This window comes from Centruroides sculpturatus, unplaced genomic scaffold, assembly GCF_000671375.1.
Source record: "Centruroides sculpturatus isolate CEXI.00-Female unplaced genomic scaffold, Cexi_2.0 scaffold420, whole genome shotgun sequence".
Lineage (NCBI taxonomy): Eukaryota > Metazoa > Arthropoda > Arachnida > Scorpiones > Buthidae > Centruroides > Centruroides sculpturatus.
This window is the reverse complement of record NW_019384618.1, coordinates 151,855-178,378: the sequence shown is the minus strand read 5'-3', so window position 1 is coordinate 178,378 and position 26,524 is coordinate 151,855. Positions and strand designations below refer to the sequence as shown.

Here is a 26,524-nt window from a genome sequence, read left to right as displayed (position 1 = left end):
TATTTGCATATGTAAACAAATTATACATTAATAAAAACAAATCACTTTTTAAATCTAATTAAATTAAATGGTTTTAATGTATTATTAAGTTGTAAAGGTAAAATTTAGATATTTTGATTTTTTTCTAAAAACAACTAAAAAAATGTTCAAGAACATTCAATGTGGGCATATAAGTAGAGTAGCCAAAGAGTGTTTCATCATATACTTCATTGGAAATACATGCATCAGCAATGTCTGACAATATGAAACTTTCAAAAGAGCACATGTGATGTTGCTCTATCATTTCAAAAATAGCTACAATGCAACAAAGATCAACCAAACCTGTTGCAAATATCAAAGAGCTAACAGTACAGAAGAAGGCAATGATCTGCATTAGTTTGACATCATGATGGAGCTGTTTCTAACCAATATCACTTCCACAAAAGAATTCTACTGTGAACAACTGGATTGTTTGAACATCGAGATCAAAGAATGTCATACAAAAATTGAATACCACCACAACAGCATGCCAGCACTTAGAGAAGCTGACAGTCTGGGCTGGAAGGTTCTGCCTCATCCACCTTACAGCCCAGACTTGGTACCAACTGACTACGATCTATTCCATATCCTGCATAACCATACTGTCATGCCAATGTATGGTTCAATGACAATATGCAATGCTTCAGACTTTCTTAAAAGAAAAATGCCAATCATTTTATGCTCATGGGATTGAAAGTTTGTAGCAAAGGAAACATTGTGATTGATATTGATAGAGAAGTGACTGGTACTGATGATGATTACCTACCAGGCTGAACTATAATCATTGCTGAGTTAATTGTCAATATAAAGTTTTTTTCAAAATGTCATCTTCACAATCTGATATATTTTAAAATTAAATTTTGTATTTATTACTTTAATTTTTAATATTTAAAATATTTAAAAAGTATATACAGTAGTACCTCAGGATACAAATGCTCCAGCATACAAAATTTTCAGGATATGACATGAAATTCAAACATATTTTTGTTCCACAGTACAAACAAAAACTCACCATACGACATTACATTAGTTTGCAGTGCCACAGCCATGATCATGTGTTCCTTCTGTTCATTGGTCTCAGTCTGTGTGTTTGCTTCATCATGGAAGCATCTCACTTGATAAAGGAAATCTTGAGGTACTGTCAGAAAGTGAATGATTTTATTGAAAAAAACATCCCGAAAAAGTTCACACTAACCAATTGCTGCTCAGTTTAATGACATTTGCCTAAGTCATTTTAGAAACATTTTAAAAAGTAGGCAAAGCCAAACCTCTTTGGATAAATATTTTACCAAGTGACCTCTATCCAGTGAAAGTGCTGGTGGAAGTGAAGGAAAGAAAGCAAAAAGCAGTGAATAAAAAATTAAAAAAAATATATATATATAAAACAGAAAAGATAAAATAATTAGTGTTAAGTTATTGTTACATTATATTATGTAAGTTAAGTTTTAGTATTATTTCCCTTCTCCCTCTCCTCCACTACCAGTTTACACCTCCACCATCATCTATCCTCAATGATAAAGTGCAAATAAAACTACATTTTTTTAAAATCAATTATTATTCTATTATTATTTACAACCACAAAATGCATTTTTCAGTGTTTTCCTTACTAAAGTTACTTTTTTTCTATGTACTACTTAGCTTTAATTTGAGTGTGTTTTTCGTGTTCGAACAGATTATTTGGTTTTACATGTAATCATATGGAGAAAAATGATTCACCTTACAACATTTTCATGATACAATCTCAGTTTAGGAACAGATTAATTTCGTATCCTCAGGTACTACTGTGTATATATAATATATTATAAATTTCAAATGCTAAAACAAATATAAAAATTATTAAAATTTGATATATAATTTAGATAATCATTCTTTAATTCTTTCATCATCACAAACATATTTAACAATATAACAATTAATCATTTTAAATTAAAAAGTAATCTAATATAGAAAAATGTAATAACTGTCAGAATTCTACATCAACAAAAGCAGAATTGATCATTATTTGATTTTTTAAAACAAAACATTTTAGAATGAACCACATGAAGCACAGTTTGGACTTTGATGAGGAAACAATCAAAAATCTTGAATTGATAGTTTGTTTCTCTGAAACACTGTAAAGAAGTTATACAGTAAGCTTGACAAGAGAGAATGAAGCTTCTAAACATCATTCTTATGTTGTTTAGTGACTCATAGTTTCAGAATCATACTACTTTTCCAGAATAGAAATTGTCATAGTGTGTGTGCTAACTTCAGAAAGACAGATCACCTGAAGTTTAAATCACTCATCAACTTTGGAAAAGTTGGATAAATGACTAATTATTCAATGTGGGCTTAGGATCTTATGGCTGAAGTACTAGAAAATCATAAGTTGGATCTGTATGCAATTAAGTAATTTACATCTCTAATTACAGACAGATTCACAAAACTACATTCTAAACATGGGATCTCATGTTCAAAATTCTCCAAGAATAGTATTGCATTGGTTCAATACAAATTATTTATTATTATTACAACCAGACTGTACATATATAAATTGTAAATAAACTTGTCTTTTTACACATAAACTATATAATTTTGAATGAATCTGGGAATTGTTCAAAACCAACTAATTAAGATGATAAAAAACACTATAATGAATATCAAAGTCATAGAATGATTCCTGTGGTATTATTATTTAATTTTTTCTTAATATCTATATTATTTGAAAATTACTACGGCTAAATACAAGTACAGGTAACCCCCGTATAACACGGCACTTCTATAGCACAGATTCGCTCTAACACGGTTCGAGAATTGGTACCATCCCCCGTATAACATACATTATGTAAAAAAATTATACATTAATAAAAACAAATCACTTTTTAAATCTAATTAAATTAAATGGTTTTAATGTATTATTAAGTTGTAAAGGTAAAATTTAGATATTTTGATTTTTTTCTAAAAACAACTAAAAAAATGTTCAAGAACATTCAATGTGGGCATATAAGTAGAGTAGCCAAAGAGTGTTTCATCATATACTTCATTGGAAATACATGCATCAGCAATGTCTGACAATATGAAACTTTCAAAAGAGCACATGTGATGTTGCTCTATCATTTCAAAAATAGCTACAATGCAACAAAGATCAACCAAACCTGTTGCAAATATCAAAGAGCTAACAGTACAGAAGAAGGCAATGATCTGCATTAGTTTGACATCATGATGGAGCTGTTTCTAACCAATATCACTTCCACAAAAGAATTCTACTGTGAACAACTGGATTGTTTGAACATCGAGATCAAAGAATGTCATACAAAAATTGAATACCACCACAACAGCATGCCAGCACTTAGAGAAGCTGACAGTCTGGGCTGGAAGGTTCTGCCTCATCCACCTTACAGCCCAGACTTGGTACCAACTGACTACGATCTATTCCATATCCTGCATAACCATACTGTCATGCCAATGTATGGTTCAATGACAATATGCAATGCTTCAGACTTTCTTAAAAGAAAAATGCCAATCATTTTATGCNTTACATACATACAAACATACAAACATTACCTCTTTATTATATTAGTATAGATATCAAATAATACTGTATTTTACAATAAACCAACTTATTCTTTCTTCTTACAGTTATAATTATGGCCTACTTGCAAGTTAGTATAAATAGATATTGCATTTTACAATATCAATCAGGTTGTTTATCAAATAAAATATTAATTGATAAATTAAAATACAATTTAACATAAACATAATTAAAAATACATTGTATTCAATTGCAAAATCAAAAGGTATATCATATAAAATAATTTATTAATATTTTATATCAATGTAGATGAGAAAATTAAATTATAAATACCTTCAAATGTTCAGAATTGGCCAATACTTTCGTATCTAAAATTTGTGGGAATGTGCATTTCAACATCTCTTTAAAATCATTATATTCCTATAAAAAATATAAATTAAATTATTAATTTATTATTAATACTGTGTTATTAATAAATATTCAATTTTCAAAAACAGTAAAATTCAATAACCTGACCCTCTAAAGAGATTAAAAGATCCTTTAACAAATTTTACAGAGCTTTATCTCAGAAGATTTTTAACATTCTAAACTAAACTGAAAGTATCTTTACCATAAAAATTACTCAATTACAAAACAGTTATATTTACAAAACAGCTATATTTTAGTCTTCTTAAAAATTTGAATTACATATAATTTAATTTAAAAATTAATCCTAAATTTTAAATTTCAAGAATAGCTAGCATTGTAAATCGTAACAATAATTTATTTTATATTATCTTCACTTAGTGTGCATCTCAAACTGCTAATTAAATTACTGTAAAAAATAATATGCATTGTAAACAATAAAAAAACTATAGTAGTACAACATGATAAAATATGAGCCATTTATTTTGAAAGTGGCCTAAGTCCATTTCCAAAAAAGTTAAGTCAGCTGTTATAATGTTTACAATTCTACATTATTTTTCATTTTAAACAATTTGCAGCTTATTATATTCAAAATTCATTAAGATTTTGGAAACAGAAAATTTTTATTATTTTATTAACCAGAATTAATATAATAATAAATATTTTATTTTGAAAGTGGCCTAAGTCCACTTTGACAATTTTCCAACTAATATGCAGTATATTATGGAGTAAAATTTTATTAGTAAATTATTATAATAATAAATCCATTAAATACAACATAATTTTACAACAACAAACAATGCATCAATGTTTGAAATTCTAACTTTGTTTTTAATATAAATTCAGAAGTGTTCACCTTCAAGTTTCCTCAGACACTGATGTAGGTAAGAAAAAAATTGACTTATTCTTGTTAAAAATAAATCAGATAATGTAACAAAGTTTTCATTATTTTTTATTTTATTATAATAAAAATGGGAATTAATAAAAAACAAGAATATTTGAATAAGAAAGCAATGACTTAAAAAATAATATCAGAAAGAGAAAAACAATTATAGAAACATATTTATCAACAGAGGATGAAAACAATGCATTAGTTGATGATACCTCTTATTCCACAAAAGAAAAGTTAAGAAAAAAGAATGATGATGCTTATATCCAAAAATTGTGAAAAATCAAGCAGAATGTAGAAAGAAATATTATACTCAAACTGCAAAAATTATACCTGCAAAAGTATTCCAAAACAAAGATTGCCATTGTTTAAAGGCTTGTATAAAATTTTTCAATGCAGAAGAGAGGGAAAATATTTTTGACAAGTTTTAGAATTTGGGTAATTTTTAATAAGCAAAATACAGTCGACCCCCTATAACACTGTTGATTATTCCATTTTATATGAATTCCATGTTGTACGAGTCATTTAAATTTTACAAATACATGAGCCATTCACAGCCTGGCACACATATTTGTAAAATCTAGTAACTTGTACAACATGGAATTCATATAAAATGGAATAATCAACAGTGTTATAGGGGGTCAACTGTATATTATTTCATGAAGCTACTAAGCACTTTATTGTGAAAAGAAAACATTTAAAAAAATGGTGAAGGATTATCAAGAAATTATAGTTTTAAGTATTTTTTAAATACTACTCATGGAAAGCTTTTGCTTATAAAAAAATTTTTTTGGATACCTTTAATATAACTGAACAACAGTTAAAATATGTTTTAAAATCTGAAATCCAAGAAATGATTTACATGAGCATATGAGTGGATCATCCAGAAAAATTTGATAAGAAAAAAAATCTGTTCAAATTCCTAAATTTGAATCTCATTATACCAGATTGCATAATCCTAACAAAAAATTCTTACATCCTACTCTAAATATAAAGATGTTTAATTTATACTTGTTTGAATGTAAAGAAAATAAAACAAGCACTGTTAATGAGTGGATGGACTTACAGAAATGTAAACTAAAATTTTCTTTACAATTTTAGTTTACATTTCCACCAACTGCAGAAAGATACATGCCAAAAATGTAATCTATTAAACATTAAAATTAAGGGATCAAATAATGGCAAAGAAAAGACAAACGTTATGAAAGAACATGATACTCATTAAACACAAGCAAAATTGGCTAGAAAATCATTAAAACAAGACCAAGATCTAGCTTTACATAATCCAGATCACTATTTCACTTTTTCTTTCGACTAATAAAAAGCACTGCCTTACTAAGTTGCATATTACAAGCGTAAGCATGTATGTTTTAAATCAGAGTTTCCATAATATTCATGATATTAATGTTTACATGTATCTCTGGGATGACACTATTGTATCCAGAGATGCACAGGAAGTAGCATCATATATTTTGAAGCATCTAAAAAATCTTAGAAATGAAAAACATATTATAGCTTACAGTGCTGTACAAGACAAAATGGAAATATAAAATTAGCATTAACATGGTTAAAACATGTCCAATCTGCCAAAGATATTACAGGTGTCATTGATCATAAGTTTGTGTTATCAGAGCATTCATTTCTATTGAGTGCATCAAGGGATTAATTAACCACATTAATCAAGAGATACTTGTACTGATTGTTTAAGTAAATTAAACACTTTCAGAAACACAAAAACATTTATACCACCATGTTATCAATTACCAATATTTTTAAATTACTTAAAATGCAAATCGTTAAATATCCCGATTTATAAATAAATGGACTTAGGCCACTTTCAAAATAAACAGCTCATGTAGTTTAATTGTTAGTTTTAAATTGCATAGTCCTAATTATAAAGAATTGCCCCAAATATTATCCAGTGTGTGCAAGTATTAAAATTCAATGTAGTATTTAAAGTTTGAGATAGGAATTATTTGCAATTATTTACATTTCTAAAAATTCTTTTTTATGAGTTCATGCTGATTTTTTAAAGAAGAGAATTATTTATATAACTGTTTCAATTTGTTTTATTTTTTGTAAAATCAAATCTAAGAAAGACAACATTATACAAACAGTTATTTATTGTGACATCTTCACAATGTCGGGCTGCAATTTTTAATCTATTTAATTTAAAGTATTTGCTCTCCACCTCAAATTAGTAGTGGTTTGCTCCTGTACATTATACTTTTAACAATATAGTCATGCCAATCATCTATCTAACACCTTTCAGAGGAACATTTTTGAATTGAAAGAACATTGACTTCCCATTGCATCGAAAGTTTATATATATATATTTAATTGGGCCTCCTGCCCCTAATATATATTGGGTCTCATCTTTCATCTATCTAACTCTGTTCTTGAGATTAAGGAGAGATGGAAGGACAGACACAAGACAAACGACAGTGGAAATTTATAGGTCTACAATTTTTTCAAATTGCAGCCTAAACAGTTACATAAATAGAGTCAGAGAAATAAGCAAAAAAATATATTTGCTTTTTGAAATGACACTTTTGTTTACATTGTACTATAATATTTTTTATGTTTAGCAGCAATTATCATTAATCTCATTTCCTATTCAGTTTTTAGGAGGATATGTTTAGGAGTGATATAAAGATAGAATTGGTTTCTAGCAAGTAGATATCAATTTGGTAATTTTATTCATATTTTTGTTTTTAAAATATATCAGAAAACCTATTCAACTGTTTCCAGAAAAAATTGTAATTGTAACAGAAAACCTGTTGCACTACAAGAAATTAATATAGAATTTAAACTGTTTTACAAATTTTTATGAAAATCAATATTCAGGTTCATAAATTTTGCAGAATAAATATTTCAGAAATAGTATTTAAAAATAATTAAACAAAACCAATACTACTTTAGCTGTATGATCCACTTTCAATTTATTATCAACAATAATGTGTAAGGTCTCAATTGCAGAAAACAAAAATTCACCATATTAAGAATTAATGTACAAAATAAAAATTTTCAGACATACCTGAGGTAAAGGATAAATGTAACTATTTATTGTATACATGAGGTCTAACATTATATTATGTCCAACAACGAGTTTTCTTGATTTTGAAATTAATTTAATAATTTTACTAAAACCAACAGCATCACCAAGTTCACTCTAAAATAAAAACATATGTAATTATTATATACATTATGTAAACAAATTATACATTAATAAAAACAAATCACTTTTTAAATCTAATTAAATTAAATGGTTTTAATGTATTATTAAGTTGTAAAGGTAAAATTTAGATATTTTGATTTTTTTCTAAAAACAACTAAAAAAATGTTCAAGAACATTCAATGTGGGCATATAAGTAGAGTAGCCAAAGAGTGTTTCATCATATACTTCATTGGAAATACATGCATCAGCAATGTCTGACAATATGAAACTTTCAAAAGAGCACATGTGATGTTGCTCTATCATTTCAAAAATAGCTACAATGCAACAAAGATCAACCAAACCTGTTGCAAATATCAAAGAGCTAACAGTACAGAAGAAGGCAATGATCTGCATTAGTTTGACATCATGATGGAGCTGTTTCTAACCAATATCACTTCCACAAAAGAATTCTACTGTGAACAACTGGATTGTTTGAACATCGAGATCAAAGAATGTCATACAAAAATTGAATACCACCACAACAGCATGCCAGCACTTAGAGAAGCTGACAGTCTGGGCTGGAAGGTTCTGCCTCATCCACCTTACAGCCCAGACTTGGTACCAACTGACTACGATCTATTCCATATCCTGCATAACCATACTGTCATGCCAATGTATGGTTCAATGACAATATGCAATGCTTCAGACTTTCTTAAAAGAAAAATGCCAATCATTTTATGCTCATGGGATTGAAAGTTTGTAGCAAAGGAAACATTGTGATTGATATTGATAGAGAAGTGACTGGTACTGATGATGATTACCTACCAGGCTGAACTATAATCATTGCTGAGTTAATTGTCAATATAAAGTTTTTTTCAAAATGTCATCTTCACAATCTGATATATTTTAAAATTAAATTTTGTATTTATTACTTTAATTTTTAATATTTAATATTTAAAAAGTATATACAGTAGTACCTCAGGATACAAATGCTCCAGCATACAAAATTTTCAGGATATGACATGAAATTCAAACATATTTTTGTTCCACAGTACAAACAAAAACTCACCATACGACATTACATTAGTTTGCAGTGCCACAGCAATGATCATGTGTTCCTTCTGTTCATTGGTCTCAGTCTGTGTGTTTGCTTCATCATGGAAGCATCTCACTTGATAAAGGAAATCTTGAGGTACTGTCAGAAAGTGAATGATTTTATTGAAAAAAAACATCCCGAAAAAGTTCACACTAACCAATTGCTGCTCAGTTTAATGACATTTGCCTAAGTCATTTTAGAAACATTTTAAAAAGTAGGCAAAGCCAAACCTCTTTGGATAAATATTTTACCAAGTGACCTCTATCCAGTGAAAGTGCTGGTGGAAGTGAAGGAAAGAAAGCAAAAAGCAGTGAATAAAAAATTAAAAAAAATATATATATATAAAACAGAAAAGATAAAATAATTAGTGTTAAGTTATTGTTACATTATATTATGTAAGTTAAGTTTTAGTATTATTTCCCTTCTCCCTCTCCTCCACTACCAGTTTACACCTCCACCATCATCTATCCTCAATGATAAAGTGCAAATAAAACTACATTTTTTTAAAATCAATTATTATTCTATTATTATTTACAACCACAAAATGCATTTTTCAGTGTTTTCCTTACTAAAGTTACTTTTTTTCTATGTACTACTTAGCTTTAATTTGAGTGTGTTTTTCGTGTTCGAACAGATTATTTGGTTTTACATGTAATCATATGGAGAAAAATGATTCACCTTACAACATTTTCATGATACAATCTCAGTTTAGGAACAGATTAATTTCGTATCCTCAGGTACTACTGTGTATATATAATATATTATAAATTTCAAATGCTAAAACAAATATAAAAATTATTAAAATTTGATATATAATTTAGATAATCATTCTTTAATTCTTTCATCATCACAAACATATTTAACAATATAACAATTAATCATTTTAAATTAAAAAGTAATCTAATATAGAAAAATGTAATAACTGTCAGAATTCTACATCAACAAAAGCAGAATTGATCATTATTTGATTTTTTAAAACAAAACATTTTAGAATGAACCACATGAAGCACAGTTTGGACTTTGATGAGGAAACAATCAAAAATCTTGAATTGATAGTTTGTTTCTCTGAAACACTGTAAAGAAGTTATACAGTAAGCTTGACAAGAGAGAATGAAGCTTCTAAACATCATTCTTATGTTGTTTAGTGACTCATAGTTTCAGAATCATACTACTTTTCCAGAATAGAAATTGTCATAGTGTGTGTGCTAACTTCAGAAAGACAGATCACCTGAAGTTTAAATCACTCATCAACTTTGGAAAAGTTGGATAAATGACTAATTATTCAATGTGGGCTTAGGATCTTATGGCTGAAGTACTAGAAAATCATAAGTTGGATCTGTATGCAATTAAGTAATTTACATCTCTAATTACAGACAGATTCACAAAACTACATTCTAAACATGGGATCTCATGTTCAAAATTCTCCAAGAATAGTATTGCATTGGTTCAATACAAATTATTTATTATTATTACAACCAGACTGTACATATATAAATTGTAAATAAACTTGTCTTTTTACACATAAACTATATAATTTTGAATGAATCTGGGAATTCTTCAAAACCAACTAATTAAGATGATAAAAAACACTATAATGAATATCAAAGTCATAGAATGATTCCTGTGGTATTATTATTTAATTTTTTCTTAATATCTATATTATTTGAAAATTACTACGGCTAAATACAAGTACAGGTAACCCCCGTATAACACGGCACTTCTATAGCACAGATTCGCTCTAACACGGTTCGAGAATTGGTACCATCCCCCGTATAACACGGTACTTTTATAGCACGGATTCACTCTGACACGGTTTGAGAATTGGGTAAAACCCTCGTACAACAGGAAATGTAATAAATTTTTACATACTTAACTAATAATAGTTCACGAAAATTATTATTTTCGTAAACTATTTGTACTTAAGTATGTAAATTTTCTCTTCTCGCCTTCTGTCGATACACGTGGTCCTTCTCGAAACTTGTTTCAATGTTGCCAGATCGCGACGCTTCTGCTTCTAGTGTTGCCGAATGTTTTTCCCTTATTCCATACTTGCTTTATTCTTCATAAGTGCTTAGCACCATATAAGGAAAGTTATAAAGACTTTTTAACTAGAAGCAAGCAATCTAAAATTACATACATTTTGCAAAAGGTAAAGCATGGATCTGAAGATAATGCAGAAAAATGCTTAGAGGATAAGGATAACTTGCCAAAAAGAAAACGCTCTCGGTTAATTAATAGTGTTTTTAGTAATGATGAAGAAAATATTGTTTAATTTATATTAATATGTATCACTTAAAAAAATTTTAATGAAGATATTTATCTTAATTATGAAAATATATTAGCATGTCTTTTAATTCTTGGAACCTAACCCTCCTTTTCGTATTAGTTCTTTGTTTCGTATAACACGGATTTGCATAACACGGCAATTTTTTGGAACGTAACTACCGTGTTATACGGGGGTTACCTGTAATATACAAATAAGTATAACAATGTGTATTTCATAATTCAACAAGTGCTAAAATTCTTTACATTGATAAGTACTTCCTTGCAAAATGTGAACCACTCAGTCCTCTTTCCAATATAAACTAAGGATAATCCTGTAGGAGAGATTAGAACCATTGGATAACTAATAGTTACACTAACTGTTATGTAAATATCAATAGTCAAGAGTGAATTAAATTTATATAAATCTGCCCAGAAATGCCCTTACAGTTTAATGAAAAGAAATAATTTTATTTATTTTCTTTTTTTGATATTTAATCAACTTATAACTTAAAATTTGATTTAAATATTAAAAAAGTATTTTTATAATGTTTAGAACTGTTTTACAATTTTTCTACAAAAACTTATTGTTAATAACAAATGTTATGTTTATGTATTATAATGTTATGCAAATTATAATGTTTTTAGATTAAATTGCTAAAAGTCATTTTAAAGGGCAGTTAAAATTCAATACATTTTTAACTGCATTTTAAAAATAAATTTTTAAAATCAATTAATTTGTTTTATTCTTTCTCAAAATTGATGCTTTCAAAAAACTTTTCACTATCCTAAATGTTACATTAAAATTTATGTTCGAAAATTATACTTTTAGAACATCTGAGTTCTGGATGATCATTTTACTTTAGATGCTTAGATCTGAAAACTAGTTCATCATAACATGAATAGCTCTGCACAACATGACTATGAATAAAATCATAAATATCAAGTCAAATAAGGACACTTTAGCATTCAAGATTATCTCTGTGTTAAAATTGGCCTTTCTTTATGTTATATTTTGAGACACCATGAAGTGTTGACACTAGACACTGGACTTTTTCACATCCATTTTATTTTCTTATGTATTTTACAGTCTTTAAACTAATTGTTTTAAGTGTCAATATGCATTTTGGGCTGGTGCCCCTCATCTTTTGGCTAACAATATTTATCAATACATAATAGTAGCAAAATATTGCTTTACAAAAACTTTTAAATATATAATAAATAAATATGCAATTTAATGAATATATAAATATGCAAGTTATAAATGTGTAAATATGTATGTGCAAATTATTTAATGTTGAAATGCAGTTTATGGGATGATTTGCAGAGTGCTAAACTTATGTTAGGCAGTATATGGTTGCTATTCGATGACATGTGCAACATTATTGGTACTATATACAATGTAAAAAATGGAACTCTGCAGGTAACTTAAATAAAATTACATCAAGGTATGTATGATTTTTTATTGGAGAATTTGGAAATTTTTAGATTTTAAAATTTAGCATTGTATAGTTTAGGAATATTTAACTGGTTTACAGTACATGGTGTTTTGGTTTTATGTATGTCAACAATAGAATAAAAATCACTGTATCAGGTAAGTCTAAAAATCGAAAGTTTTTGTAAAAAGTTCTGGAATCCAGTTGACACTCATAAGTTTGATCGTTCTTTTAAATTACACTTATTTTTAATTTATTTTAACAAGAATAATTTAACTTCTGATTGTAAACATAATTTTCAAGATTTAAAAAACCACAATCATAAATTTCAAAACTTACCAATTCAGATTCAAATTTCAAATGTAATTTTTTCTGAATATCTTCTTTTGTTGCTTTTGTTAGTACTATATATCTATCATTATTTTCCATTACTTGTGTTTCCATTTCCAAGCCTGATGGATATTTGTTTTTTAATGTTTCATATAATAATTTTCTTTGAAAACTACTACAAGGTGATAACTTGAGTGTCATATTTTCTGTTTTGACAAATTCCTCAACTTTCTTTCTGAAAATAAAAATATAAAATTTTGAAAATTAAACATTTTTATTTTATTGGGCTGAAAATAAGTATGTTTAATTCAAAATATAAAAAGATTAAAATGTTAAATCAATATTATGATTTATATTATATAGAGCTGAATTCATTTCTAATGAATGATTTCATACGGTGATTAAGAATTTCTCTTCATTAAGGAAAATTATATTTAATTAAAAATATAGCTCTTCATAAAAATAAAATTTTTTTTATTTTTATTAATTGTTTGTAAAATAACATATCAAAACAAAATTTTGTTTTAAATCAAAAGAATATACCTTCTGGTCAGTTTAAATATCTACAGTTTTTTTAATTTCTTTAAGTTACAATTACATTAGAATTTAAATTTGCTTTTCTCTCTGGTTAAATCTAAACTTATGATTTTAAGTAATCTTCTTTCATAGTTAGAAAGTTATTGTTACATCTAATGTCTTCAAATACATATAAACATTAAGCTATAAGTTGATTAGTCAACTGATTTTAAAAATGCTTAAAATTGTCATAACACTTTTTCTCATCATAGGGGAAAAAGTAGAAATCATGACACCAGGAATTGATGAATTGTCACAAAATTTTTATTATGAATAGTCTATATATATTGGGAGCAAGTAAATGAAGCATGTTACCATTTGAATTTTGGGTCAAAGTATACTTAGGTAACACCAATGGCGGCGCTTTCACGGTCCCAACAAACTCCTCCTGGAGAGATCCGCTGGCAGGTCACTGAGTGCCTAACATCACTAGTTATTGATTCATGGTAGTTCTTGAACAAAATAAAAAAAAAGGAAAACATCTACTAAAAATATAGTTAATCTAACCTAACCTCACCGAAGCACCGTCATTGGGGTTACCTAGGTATACTTTAACCAAATTTTGAATGTTTAAAAAATTATCTTTGATCAATTTCAAAAAAGTACTTTTTTTTTATTTTTGTTTTGGAATCTAAAGATTTTGTTTAATTCTGATGAAAAAAATCTGAAAGTTTTTTTATGTAATTTGAATAAAAACTGCTTTTCCCAAATATTTTGATTATGGAGATGTATTTCAAAATGGATCTGAACTTAGTTTATATTACAGAATCCTCATTCAGAACAGTAAATTTCTTTTCATCTGTCTATCTGTCTATATACAAGGTAGCTTCAAAAAGTTCCTGGATTTGGTTTATTACTCAAAAGTATGCATACAATTGACAAATCAAGCAATATGTCCTTCAAAGTCTTGTCCTTTGGTAACCACATACTTTTGCCAATGCTAGTAAAGTTGCTGAAAACATTCTTCGAAGTAGTCTTGCAATTGCCTGCAATGCAGATGTTACACTCTGTATAACCTAACCTGAATTATTGAAGTAGTGTCCCTTGATGGTATCTTTCAACTGAAGGAAGAGGTAAAAACTGCACAGAGTGAGATCTGGAGTATGGTGGATGCTCTAATGTGATCATTCCATGTTTTGGTCAGGTACTGCTTCAACAGCAGAGACCGATGCGCAGGGGCATTGTTGTGGAAAAGCACTCGTGTTATTTTCCCAATGGCACAGATGTTTTTGGTGGATAGCTCCTCTAAGACAGTGAATGATGTCAACATACATCTCCTTATTGACTGTGCAACCCTTGGATATAAATTTATAGTGAACAATCCCCTGGGAGTCAAAGATGATTTCCAACGTGACCTTCTCCTTACTCCTGTCATGCTTGAATTTCATGGAATGTGGTGAGGTGGGTGACTTGGGCTATCCATGGACTGTCATTTTGGTTGAAAATCGTACAAAAACCATCAGGTTTGTCATCCGTGATAGTGTTGTCAAGAAATTCCAGATTCTTATCAGTCAGTTTGATGAGATCTCCACATAATGTCTTGTGAGTCTGTCACTGGTCCACCATGAGCATTTGTAGCACAATGTCTTGGTAAACATGGTGCATGTTTAATTCATCATGGAGGATGGAATGACAACTACTAAAACTTCCAACCAAAATTCCTGCTGTCTTGATGATCTGCTCAATTGACTGTTGTCTATCTGACTTCACAATCTTATGTACAACTGATACTTTCTCCTCAGATGATGATGTCGACGAATGACCACTTTGCAAATCATCAGTAATACTTTCCCATTCTTCACAAAAGTGTTTATGCCAGTCATAAAGTTGAGAATGCTTCATAGCAGATTCACTATAGGCATCTTGAAGCATCTTCAATGTCTCAGAGGGTTTTTTCCAAATAACACACAAAATTTAATATTTGCACATTGTTCTTCCACAGATATTTTTGCTAGACTCTATTTCATGATGTCTTACTAACTCAACCTTCAATGAATAGTAATTGTTGTCATCTTCATAGTGGAATGGACTTATTTGAACACATTTCTCTATTCCTGACATGTTTAACTAAGACATGTTAAGGGAACATATTACATGTTCTCTTTTTCATTATCTTTAAATGATCTTTTATTCATTTAAAGATAATGATAAAGATAGCCAGCATTGTATATTCCTGTATATATATATATATACTTTCACCTGTATAATATATATATGTATATACACAGGTGAAAATATACAGTATGTATTAAAATTTTTATGAATAGTCTATGTTGGAAACAAATAAGTGAAGCCAGTAGATAGTTGGACCTCTTATGCTACCAGGGGTAAGCCCTCAATAGATTACAAGTAGAGTTTTAAAATTAATTTAACTTAATAAAAAATTTAATTTGTACCAACATGCTAAACCTAGATAATGCTCTACACTCATTTTTTGTTCTTTCAAATAAAAATAAAAAATCAAATTAGTTATATAATGCACATTTAACAAATTATAATATTTCACATGTCACAATTCCATCTTCTATCTAAAACAGTAGTGAATGTATTAATAAATTTTATTTGAAATGTCTTGCGTGAATTAAATTTTTTTCTTTTTCTACTTTTCTTTACATTCTGTGTTGTCATTAGGAAATAACTGTTTAAAGATACTAAGTTTATAAAATATACAGTGGAACCCAGGGGCGGACTAAGGCCTAGGCAACCTAGGCACGTGCCTAGGGCCCGTAATTTTTGGGGCCCCAAAAATTAGGTTTTTAATTTTTTAATTTTAAAAATAGGCCCGGAATTACAATGTTGCCTAGGGCCCGCTTTAGCCTTAGTCCGCCTCTGGTGGAACCTCACTTAATGAGCAAAACAAATTGTAAAAAAATGACTCGCTTAACGAGTGATGATGTAATTGTAAAAATCACTCACTTAACAAGGAGAGGGAAAGTCCTGGATTGTGCGCATGCTCCATCAGTCTGTGTTTAGCACTTGTTCTGCTAGCATCTTAGTGTTGATTGTGATTACACATTTTTCCAAACTTGTGTTCACACATATTACATATAAATAAACATCAACAACGATAGTCCATTATATAAAAACACACCAAATAATATGCCAAATTCTTGGGCTATGTAACGACTATAATTAAATATTAGAAATTGATTAATTTGACTAGAGGTAGGCAGTTATGCTGCTATCTTGTATTAAATTTAATGACAAATTCCAAATTAAATTTTAGAAATGTCTAAATTAAGAATTTGTTTATTTATAATTATTAAATTTAATATAAGATGGAAGCATAACTACCTACTTCTAGTCAAATTAATTAATTTCTAATATTTAATTATAGCCTCCTTTATATAGCCCAAAAATTTGGCATATCATTTTGCTGTTTATGAGACAAATTTTTTTAATTTCTGCAAATTGAATTCACATTCCAGGTTGGTTCATTCCATGCTAGAAGAAAAGATGATGATGATTCATGCTGCTTAACAATGTATATCATATAATTTTCTTTGAATAAATGTTATACATAAACTATTTAAGTAGTTTTTTTTTTTTGGCATGGAATGCATTATCATATTTTACATTAATTTATATGGAAAAAATTGTTTTGCTTAATGAGTAAGATTCTGGAACAAATGACACTCGTTAAGCAAGATTCCACTGTAGTTTTAAATTTGATAAATATAGCTTATACTGTATATATTAAGTTTAACATTTATAATAAGTTAATCTGGACTTTAAGAAAAAAAATTCAGAGACTAAATTTTAGAGTACAGGATGCCCAAGAAAGATCTATATTATTATAGAAATTCATAACAACATTGAAGCAGTCTGTTGAAATGTGATTTGTGATAAAGAAAAAAACCAATAACTCAAGAAGTTTTTTTAGCATACATTCAGCAAACCTTGGATTCCTCAAACTCTTACAAAATGTTTCATCTCATCAACATTGGATTGATCCGTGGAACAGGTAAAAGTGTGTATGTGTATATATTTATATATTTGCATATATGATCAATTATGTCTTTTAAAATATGTGTATGTATACATATATACACACATTTTAAAAGACATAACTGATTTAAGCTTATGGCGCATAAACCCATAGTAACATTCACAATCATCACAAAATCATTTCTTACAATATGTCATCAATAAACGATTGTTGATCCTCTGGTATTTGCATTGGTTCTTTTTCTGTTGATTTTGATGACATAGCATTCTGTCTCAATCTTTCTTCTTGTTTTTCAACTATTTTTGTTTTAATTCGTTCTTCTTCTTCTACATTTAAATAGGATATACCTGAAAAAAATATAAAATTTTCCTCATAATTTTATTTTTAAAAACAAGACTTATCAGAAAGAACAATAACGCTGCTTAACACGTGGTATGTATTATGAATGAATCGTAACGTTTAATTTTACAAAAATATATATTTTATCATCTGAAATTCGTCTGTTTTAAGTTAATGTATACCATATTCAATACATTTTAAATATAATTTAAACAGTATTCAGAGAAATTCAAAGAGAATATTCTAGAAAAGTTTCTTCTTCTTTGATTTACTCTTTATTACACTTCATTTCGTTTAAATNTTACTTATTTTATAACTATATTACTATTAAAGGAGTAAATCATTCCAAGTTTTTAATAATTCTATTCTAAAATTTCAGACTTACTTTCTTAATTGAAACTCATTTTCATTTTTGTAATTTTTATTTTAACTAAAATAAAAATTACAAAACTGAATAAATTAATTGTAATTGTAAATGAGCAATTATTTATTGTGATATTGTCACAATGCTAGGTTGCAATTTTTTGTCACAATGTTCTCAATGTTTTAGTAGTGTCTTGCCCCTGTACATCACTTATCCTGTTAGCAATAGAGTTGTGCCAGCTATCTGTCTAATTCCTTACAGGGGAAAATTTTTTAATTGAAATAACGTAACTTTCAGTCCAAACTGGAAGTTCATATATAATTAATTAGGTTCTCCAGTGTCTATGTTTTCCATATCTGATCTCGACTTTCAACTATCTAATTCTGTTCTTGAGCTTAAAAAAAACGGACAGACAGAAAGATGGACAACAGCGGGAATTTATATAGCTACAAGTTTTTTAAATTGCAGCCCAATCTTTAAATCCTATGTTTTACTACAACTTAAAGAATTTAATATTTTGTGCTGTGAAATAATTTGATCAATAGGTTTGATCAATGGTCAGTCACAGAAGGTCCAGAACTGATATTTTATTACACCATTATGTAAACTAATCAATCCATAAAGTGTTTTGTATTCTTAAATATAAAAATAATCAATAATCATCTAGTTTTAAGTTAATATCAATTATAACTGTAACTAATACAGGATCTGGAGAAGGAATGTGAGGATCTGGAGAAGGAGGCAATATTTTAATTAAATTAATATGTGGGAAAGAAAAAGCACACAAGTTTATATGTGAGATAGTTAGTGATAAAAGGAAATAACACCTTCCATTGTTTATACATCATCTTCCTGTTGAGAAATCATACCTCACAAGAGAGTTACACCATCCAATTGGAGGAGGGTTTGTGAGATAACAGGGACAGATATTTGAGTCCCTCCCTGAGAAGCCAGAGGCCAAGCTTCCAACCATCTCCCATCTCCTCCTCCAAAAGGATCCCAACCATTTCCTGACAATTGAATAGGCAGGATCAAAAGACATCAGCCCATTTAAGATCAGAAGATCTTAAGTCAACCTTAAATGGGCTGATGTTTATTGTACGAAACAACTTCAAGAACTTACCGTATAATAACAATCAACTAGCCTTAAACTGTATTAAAAAACATTTAAAAATTAAGTGACTCCTAGAATAAAAACAAGAAACCTATTAGTAAAGCCATCCAGTGACAAAGTGAGTGGACTTTACCAGTCCAACGTTGCATAAGGGTGAGGAGTGATAACACTCTCACCCACAAAAGGGTTGAGTACTAACATCTAATCCAGGCAGCTTCTCACATGAATTACTGAAATTACAAGATTGCAAGCATAGATCTACTGTTATCTGGTGATTTCAGAAATATTCATTAATTACATTTGGTTCCATTTTTAGTTACAACATATATTTACAAGCTCATTCTCTAAAAATTTCAAATAATTATTAAGTTAGCAATTTTATGTTTTATATTAACTTTAATGTTAATTATTAACATAAAATGAAATAATACTAACCTTCATTTACAAGTTTATTGAAATCAAAGCCTTGTTCAGCAAGAAAACTCAATGATGATGCCTAAATAATAAAATTAATACAAAAATTGCTTTTAGAAATATTTAGTTTTATTCATTCTTTAATTAAGTTTTATTTTTTAATTGAACAATTTTATAAACTTTATTTTAAAAATATTAATCTTATATCATCCTTTTAATCAATCAAAATTTCACATTAATTTTGCTATTATAATACTTTCAGTTTTATTTAGCCATCATCACCTTCTCTATTATCAAACATTTTAATTTATGATTATCAGTTTTAAAAAAAACAGAAGTAATAAATAATATTTAAATTTTAATTCATTATTTACTAGTTTTATTTACTAAGAATATTCAACTTCTTTTTTCTGAAATGTGAATTGTTATACTGAGATATCCAAGGTGAAAATTTTTCAATGACTAATTGCTAAACAACATCAAACAATAGTTAGACTAAAGCTTAGAAACTTTTACACAATAAATGATATATTCTTCCAATTATTAATAAATTTTCTACATTAAATTTCAAATCAACATTTATTCATAAAAAATAATTTGACAGACAGACATTAAATATTAAATAATTTTATAAAAAATAACTCACCTGACAATTAAAACTACGGTCATGTCCATAAGAGATTAATGAATGAGGAAAAACATAGAAGTTAAATGGTTTATAAATATATCTAAAAATATAAAATACATTTTAAATTCAATTTATAAACTTTAATAAATATTAATTAGTTATTAATATTCAATTTAATAAATAAACTAATATATATATTTTAATTTAAAACTAATATCCTTTAACTAATCAATAAAATGTAAGCAAATCATAATAGTAATCAAAAGTTTAACAACAAAATACTTATTCTTAATGAGTATCTTTTCATCAAGAACACAAGTTTAATTATACTAAACTTTTAAGTATCGGAGTTAATACTCCGATACTTAAAAGTTAAGTGTAATTAAACAAATCAGAATATTAAAATATGGGGGGATATGCTGTAAAAATTTAATTTCATCCAATATGTGCAAATTATATTAATTTTTGAAAAAATGAAAATGTTTTTCATGATCTGCTATATTAATCAATAACTATTATGTTGTTATCATATTTTACTTCTTTGTTTTTAACATGACTAAAGTGACAATAAATTATTTAAATATCTAATTAAAATTTCAAAAACATACTACTATTATTACTGAGAATTTTCCATATTGTAATCATCAGAACATATGCATTCAATCACTAAAAATAGTTGAAACTAAGAAACTATCATTCCTCTTTAATTTATAACAGATTTTTATACCTATATGTTTCATTTTGAAACAGAGTTTGATAATTTTTATCAAAATTATCAAAGTATGTTTCAAAATAAAACTTTTAGGTATAAACTGGCAAAGATCATAAATTTGCAAAGAATTATAAACTAAAAACATCACTAATACATGTTTATCAAACAAGAGAAAATGTATTAATATGTATTAATCCTTTATTAATCCTAGTATGTAAAATGTTGCATACTAGTAGAAACTTTTTCAGACATAAATAAAGTCAAAAATGTATCAAACATGACTAATTCTTATAGAATTCCAAAAGCAAAAACACTTCAAAACCACAACAGTAAACTGGAACAATATATTTAGACTCTCATCTAAAGCAAAAACTCTGAAACATATATTTCAGTATGCATTTTATTATTTAAATTACTAAAAAAAAGGACTACATTTTACTATTTTAATAATTTTTTGATATTTCTATTATAACTTTTTATAATAGAAATAGAAAGGAGTAAATATTAATTATAACTTTTTATATTTCCCAAACTAAAATCAAAGTTAAATAATCAAATTTTTAAAGATAGTGTGCAAAAGATATATTTCAAAATTATTTGCTTTGTTTCTTATGCCTAGATGGAATAAATTTATAGTGTCAAGGAATTATTATTATTTTCTTTTTGAAAAGTGTTTAAAAATAAATAAATATTGTGATATTATGACATTAGTTTAACACTAAAAGAAATATTTTTATCTTTTATAATATAATAATTAAAAATATGGTTATATAAAATATAAAGTATTAAGCAATAAAATACAGAAAGCATTAAAAATTAATTAATTACATAAGTACATTTTCATTTAAACCAAAAATAAAAATTAAAAACACATTTTTTTAATTTTAAAGCTTACTTTTTAGATTCAGAATTATAAGTAAAATAGCATACTCCATATTGAATTACAGCATATTTACTGACAATCTGAAAGATAATAACACAATGTATACTGAATTAAAAATTAAACATTATTATATATAATTAAAACTGTTTATTTATATCACTGAATACAACTTATAGCCTGCAGAACAATTTAGTAAAAGTTGGCAAAATTTTTAAAAATATAAAACTATATTCATTTTTATATTTTTGATGATGCATTTTTCATTTTTTATACTAAACTGATTTACTTAAATTAAATATCATAACTTGAAAATAAATATTTACTCCTTGTAATTTTGACAAGAACATAAACCAGTAAATTTATTGAACACACATTACATATAAAATTGAATTTAATTGAAAACTACAATAGTAATTTCAATTATTACAGAATTTAACATAAACTATCAAAAATAAAAATATGAAACTGAAAAGAACACTCTTGTTTATAATGAAATTATATCCAAGTAAATGTTAAAAGATAAATACGTGGTGATTTGTTAGTTTTTGTAAAGTTTATTTATCATTAATTATTTAACATAGAAATAAGTTTAAACAAACTTAAACTGAAACTTTTTCTTTCTTGCTACCATATTTTATTATATTGCCTTAAATGCTACTTATAGAAGTGCTGGAATTGAAATATTGAGATGTAAATTCTATAATACAAAATCAAATTATTATGTCATCAAATTAATTAAAAAAACCAAAAATTTACTGACAAATTGACAAAACAATTGACAAAAGAAAATTTTCAAAAATTTAGAATAAATATATCATCATCATCTATAGTAGTAGATTTTTTAACTTTTTTTAAAAGTTGAAACAGTAAATGACACCTATCTATCTCCTTCTCAGAAATATTAGTTACTTACACTAAGAAACACATGATTTCTATTTGCCAAGTTTTTTCTTTATTCCGAACATTTTCAGCCTATTTGGATAGGCCATCTTCAGGCTTTTACATTCATTGTTCCAAATGGAACTAATTTGTTCGATTTTATTTCATTTGAATTTGAACATTTTAACAACTTATGTATATACAAGAGTAAATAAATAACTAACTAAAAATAGTACACATTGCAACTAAACAAAAACAAAAAACAAAAATTATATCAAATTTAAATGAGTCCAAATATTAATTCCTATAATCTCTAGATCATATTTTTATGGATTATTAAAACCCATACTTTTTTCAATTTTGTATTTCCAAGCCATTGATAATGCATTTGCATCTTTTGCATTTAGGCATCGGTCTCTCATTTTACTTTTGCAAATCTCTATTTTTTCCATTTCCATCGTGATGAACAGTGAGTTCCTCGTTCTAACAATCTTCGCTTCATCCCATTTGACTACTGCTCCGTCTGACTCTGTCATACCTGCCAATACTGTGCTATTGAGTCCTTTATTAACACTATATTTGTGCTCCTTTACACGTACTATAAGGTTTCTTCTGGTCACCCCTATATACTCTTTATCAATTCCTAATTGTTGGTTCTCAAAAGGAATACTATACACCCCCACTTGCTCTTCCATTCTAATTTTCTATCGTTCCTTAATAATATATATATATTGGGTGCTCGTTTGTAAATTATCTTTATGTTTTTGTATTTTCCCAACTCATTCACTACTTTTCTTGTTTGTTCATTGTATATTAACTTGTTGAATGCAATAGTGTTATTATACGTTGCAGTTGTAGTTTTTTGTTTACCGTAGCTCTTGATAAGGCCTCTGATTGTGGACATTTTGTATCCTAAATTCCTTGCCACCTTTTGAATTCTATCAATTTCCTTGTTCCGGTCTTACACATTGGTGCAGTACAAGAAGGCCCTTTTGATAAGTGCCTTAAACACAGTTAGTTTATGTTTATACGGGTCCTTCGACCATGAAGGTATGTATAAAGGAACATGTGTGGGTTTCAAATATACGGCTGTTTGTATATTTCAATTTTTCTTCATGCATTGCCAATGATCTAGTACATTATTTACATCATTATTGTATTAGTTTGTTTAGTATTGTATTAGTTTGTTTAGTTTATTATTAATTTGTCATTTTATCCAGTATTTTGATTTTAACATAAAAGTATTCAAATGTTCTGACATTTAAATATTAAGTTAAATACATTTGAGAATACTTGCATCTGAAGATGGCCTATCATATTGGGTCAAAAATGTTAATGTTTCTTTAAATAAATGTTTTTCTCAGCATCAGGTATTGGATGATTTATTATTTAAGAAGCTAAGTAAGATATTTGGTTAAAACTTATAATTTACAAATTATTGTAAATTTAAGAAACTTTTGGGCTATTAATTTCTACAGAATTTTATGAAGACATTCTTATCACATGAACATCTTACATTAAAAAAAATCTTATGAATTAAAAATATAAAAACTAAAGAAAAACGTACTTACTCGTGCCTCTAACCGGTGTGTAGAAATACAAAAATAAATAATTTTGTAAAAACAAACATTTTCCAAACACCTTCCATGTTCTTCTTCAGGTAAAACAGTTGGATTTCTTATTCCCGAACACTGTCACGCAATTTTTTAAAAAGAGAAATTCGAACAATGTTTCAATTGCGCGATATCTATTGCGCATGCATTGTATTTGTCGTGTTCCTTTCATTCATCGTTCGAATTTCTCTTTTTAAAAAATTATGATGTTCGGGAATAAGGAATCCAACCATTTTACCTGAAGAAGAACATGGAAGGTGTTTGGAAAATGTTTGTTTTTACAAAATTATTTATTTTTATATTTCTACACACAGGTTAGAGGCANTAACTAAAATAAAAATTACAAAACTGAATAAATTAATTGTAATTGTAAATGAGCAATTATTTATTGTGATATTGTCACAATGCTAGGTTGCAATTTTTTGTCACAATGTTCTCAATGTTTTAGTAGTGTCTTGCCCCTGTACATCACTTATCCTGTTAGCAATAGAGTTGTGCCAGCTATCTGTCTAATTCCTTACAGGGGAAAATTTTTTAATTGAAATAACGTAACTTTCAGTCCAAACTGGAAGTTCATATATAATTAATTAGGTTCTCCAGTGTCTATGTTTTCCATATCTAATCTCGACTTTCAACTATCTAATTCTGTTCTTGAGCTTAAAAAAAACGGACAGACAGAAAGATGGACAACAGCGGGAATTTATATAGCTACAAGTTTTTTAAATTGCAGCCCAATCTTTAAATCCTATGTTTTACTACAACTTAAAGAATTTAATATTTTGTGCTGTGAAATAATTTGATCAATAGGTTTGATCAATGGTCAGTCACAGAAGGTCCAGAACTGATATTTTATTACACCATTATGTAAACTAATCAATCCATAAAGTGTTTTGTATTCTTAAATATAAAAATAATCAATAATCATCTAGTTTTAAGTTAATATCAATTATAACTGTAACTAATACAGGATCTGGAGAAGGAATGTGAGGATCTGGAGAAGGAGGCAATATTTTAATTAAATTAATATGTGGGAAAGAAAAAGCACACAAGTTTATATGTGAGATAGTTAGTGATAAAAGGAAATAACACCTTCCATTGTTTATACATCATCTTCCTGTTGAGAAATCATACCTCACAAGAGAGTTACACCACCCAATTGGAGGAGGGTTTGTGAGATAACAGGGACAGATATTTGAGTCCCTCCTTGAGAAGCCAGAGGCCAAGCTTCCAACCATCTCCCATCTCCTCCTCCAAAAGGATCCCAACCATTTCCTGACAATTGAATAGGCAGGATCAAAAGACATCAGCCCATTTAAGATCAGAAGATCTTAAGTCAACCTTAAATGGGCTGATGTTTATTGTACGAAACAACTTCAAGAACTTACCGTATAATAACAATCAACTAGCCTTAAACTGTATTAAAAAACATTTAAAAATTAAGTGACTCCTAGAATAAAAACAAGAAACCTATTAGTAAAGCCATCCAGTGACAAAGTGAGTGGACTTTACCAGTCCAACGTTGCATAAGGGTGAGGAGTGATAACACTCTCACCCACAAAAGGGTTGAGTACTAACATCTAACCCAGGCAGCTTCTCACATGAATTACTGAAATTACAAGATTGCAAGCATAGATCTACTGTTATCTGGTGATTTCAGAAATATTCATTAATTACATTTGGTTCCATTTTTAGTTACAACATATATTTACAAGCTCATTCTCTAAAAATTTCAAATAATTATTAAGTTAGCAATTTTATGTTTTATATTAACTTTAATGTTAATTATTAACATAAAATGAAATAATACTAACCTTCATTTACAAGTTTATTGAAATCAAAGCCTTGTTCAGCAAGAAAACTCAATGATGATGCCTAAATAATAAAATTAATACAAAAATTGCTTTTAGAAATATTTAGTTTTATTCATTCTTCTATTTGTTGGCCCATTT

General features: G+C 27.7%; 1 protein-coding gene across 4 annotated transcripts in view; it reads right to left on the bottom strand.

Annotated features, from left to right (window-relative positions):
• LOC111625409 (poly(A)-specific ribonuclease PARN-like) overlaps positions 1-26,524 on the bottom strand; it is a 76,637-nt gene that overhangs the window by 31,409 nt on the left and 18,704 nt on the right. For 3 of the 4 annotated variants that reach the window (XM_023368544.1, XM_023368543.1, XM_023368545.1), the window contains exons 3-9: positions 22,096-22,163; positions 20,507-20,588; positions 19,882-19,942; positions 17,817-17,976; positions 13,114-13,339; positions 7,861-7,995; positions 3,863-3,949 (exon numbers count right to left, since the gene is read on the bottom strand). In XM_023368544.1, the coding sequence (XP_023224312.1) occupies positions 3,863-3,949; positions 7,861-7,995; positions 13,114-13,339; positions 17,817-17,976; positions 19,882-19,942; positions 20,507-20,588; positions 22,096-22,163 (819 nt within the window). Of the gene's footprint in view, positions 1-3,862; positions 3,950-7,860; positions 7,996-13,113; positions 13,340-17,816; positions 17,977-19,881; positions 19,943-20,506; positions 20,589-22,095; positions 22,164-26,524 lie in introns of those variants that run through there. The other variant, XM_023368546.1, reaches the window with a different exon arrangement.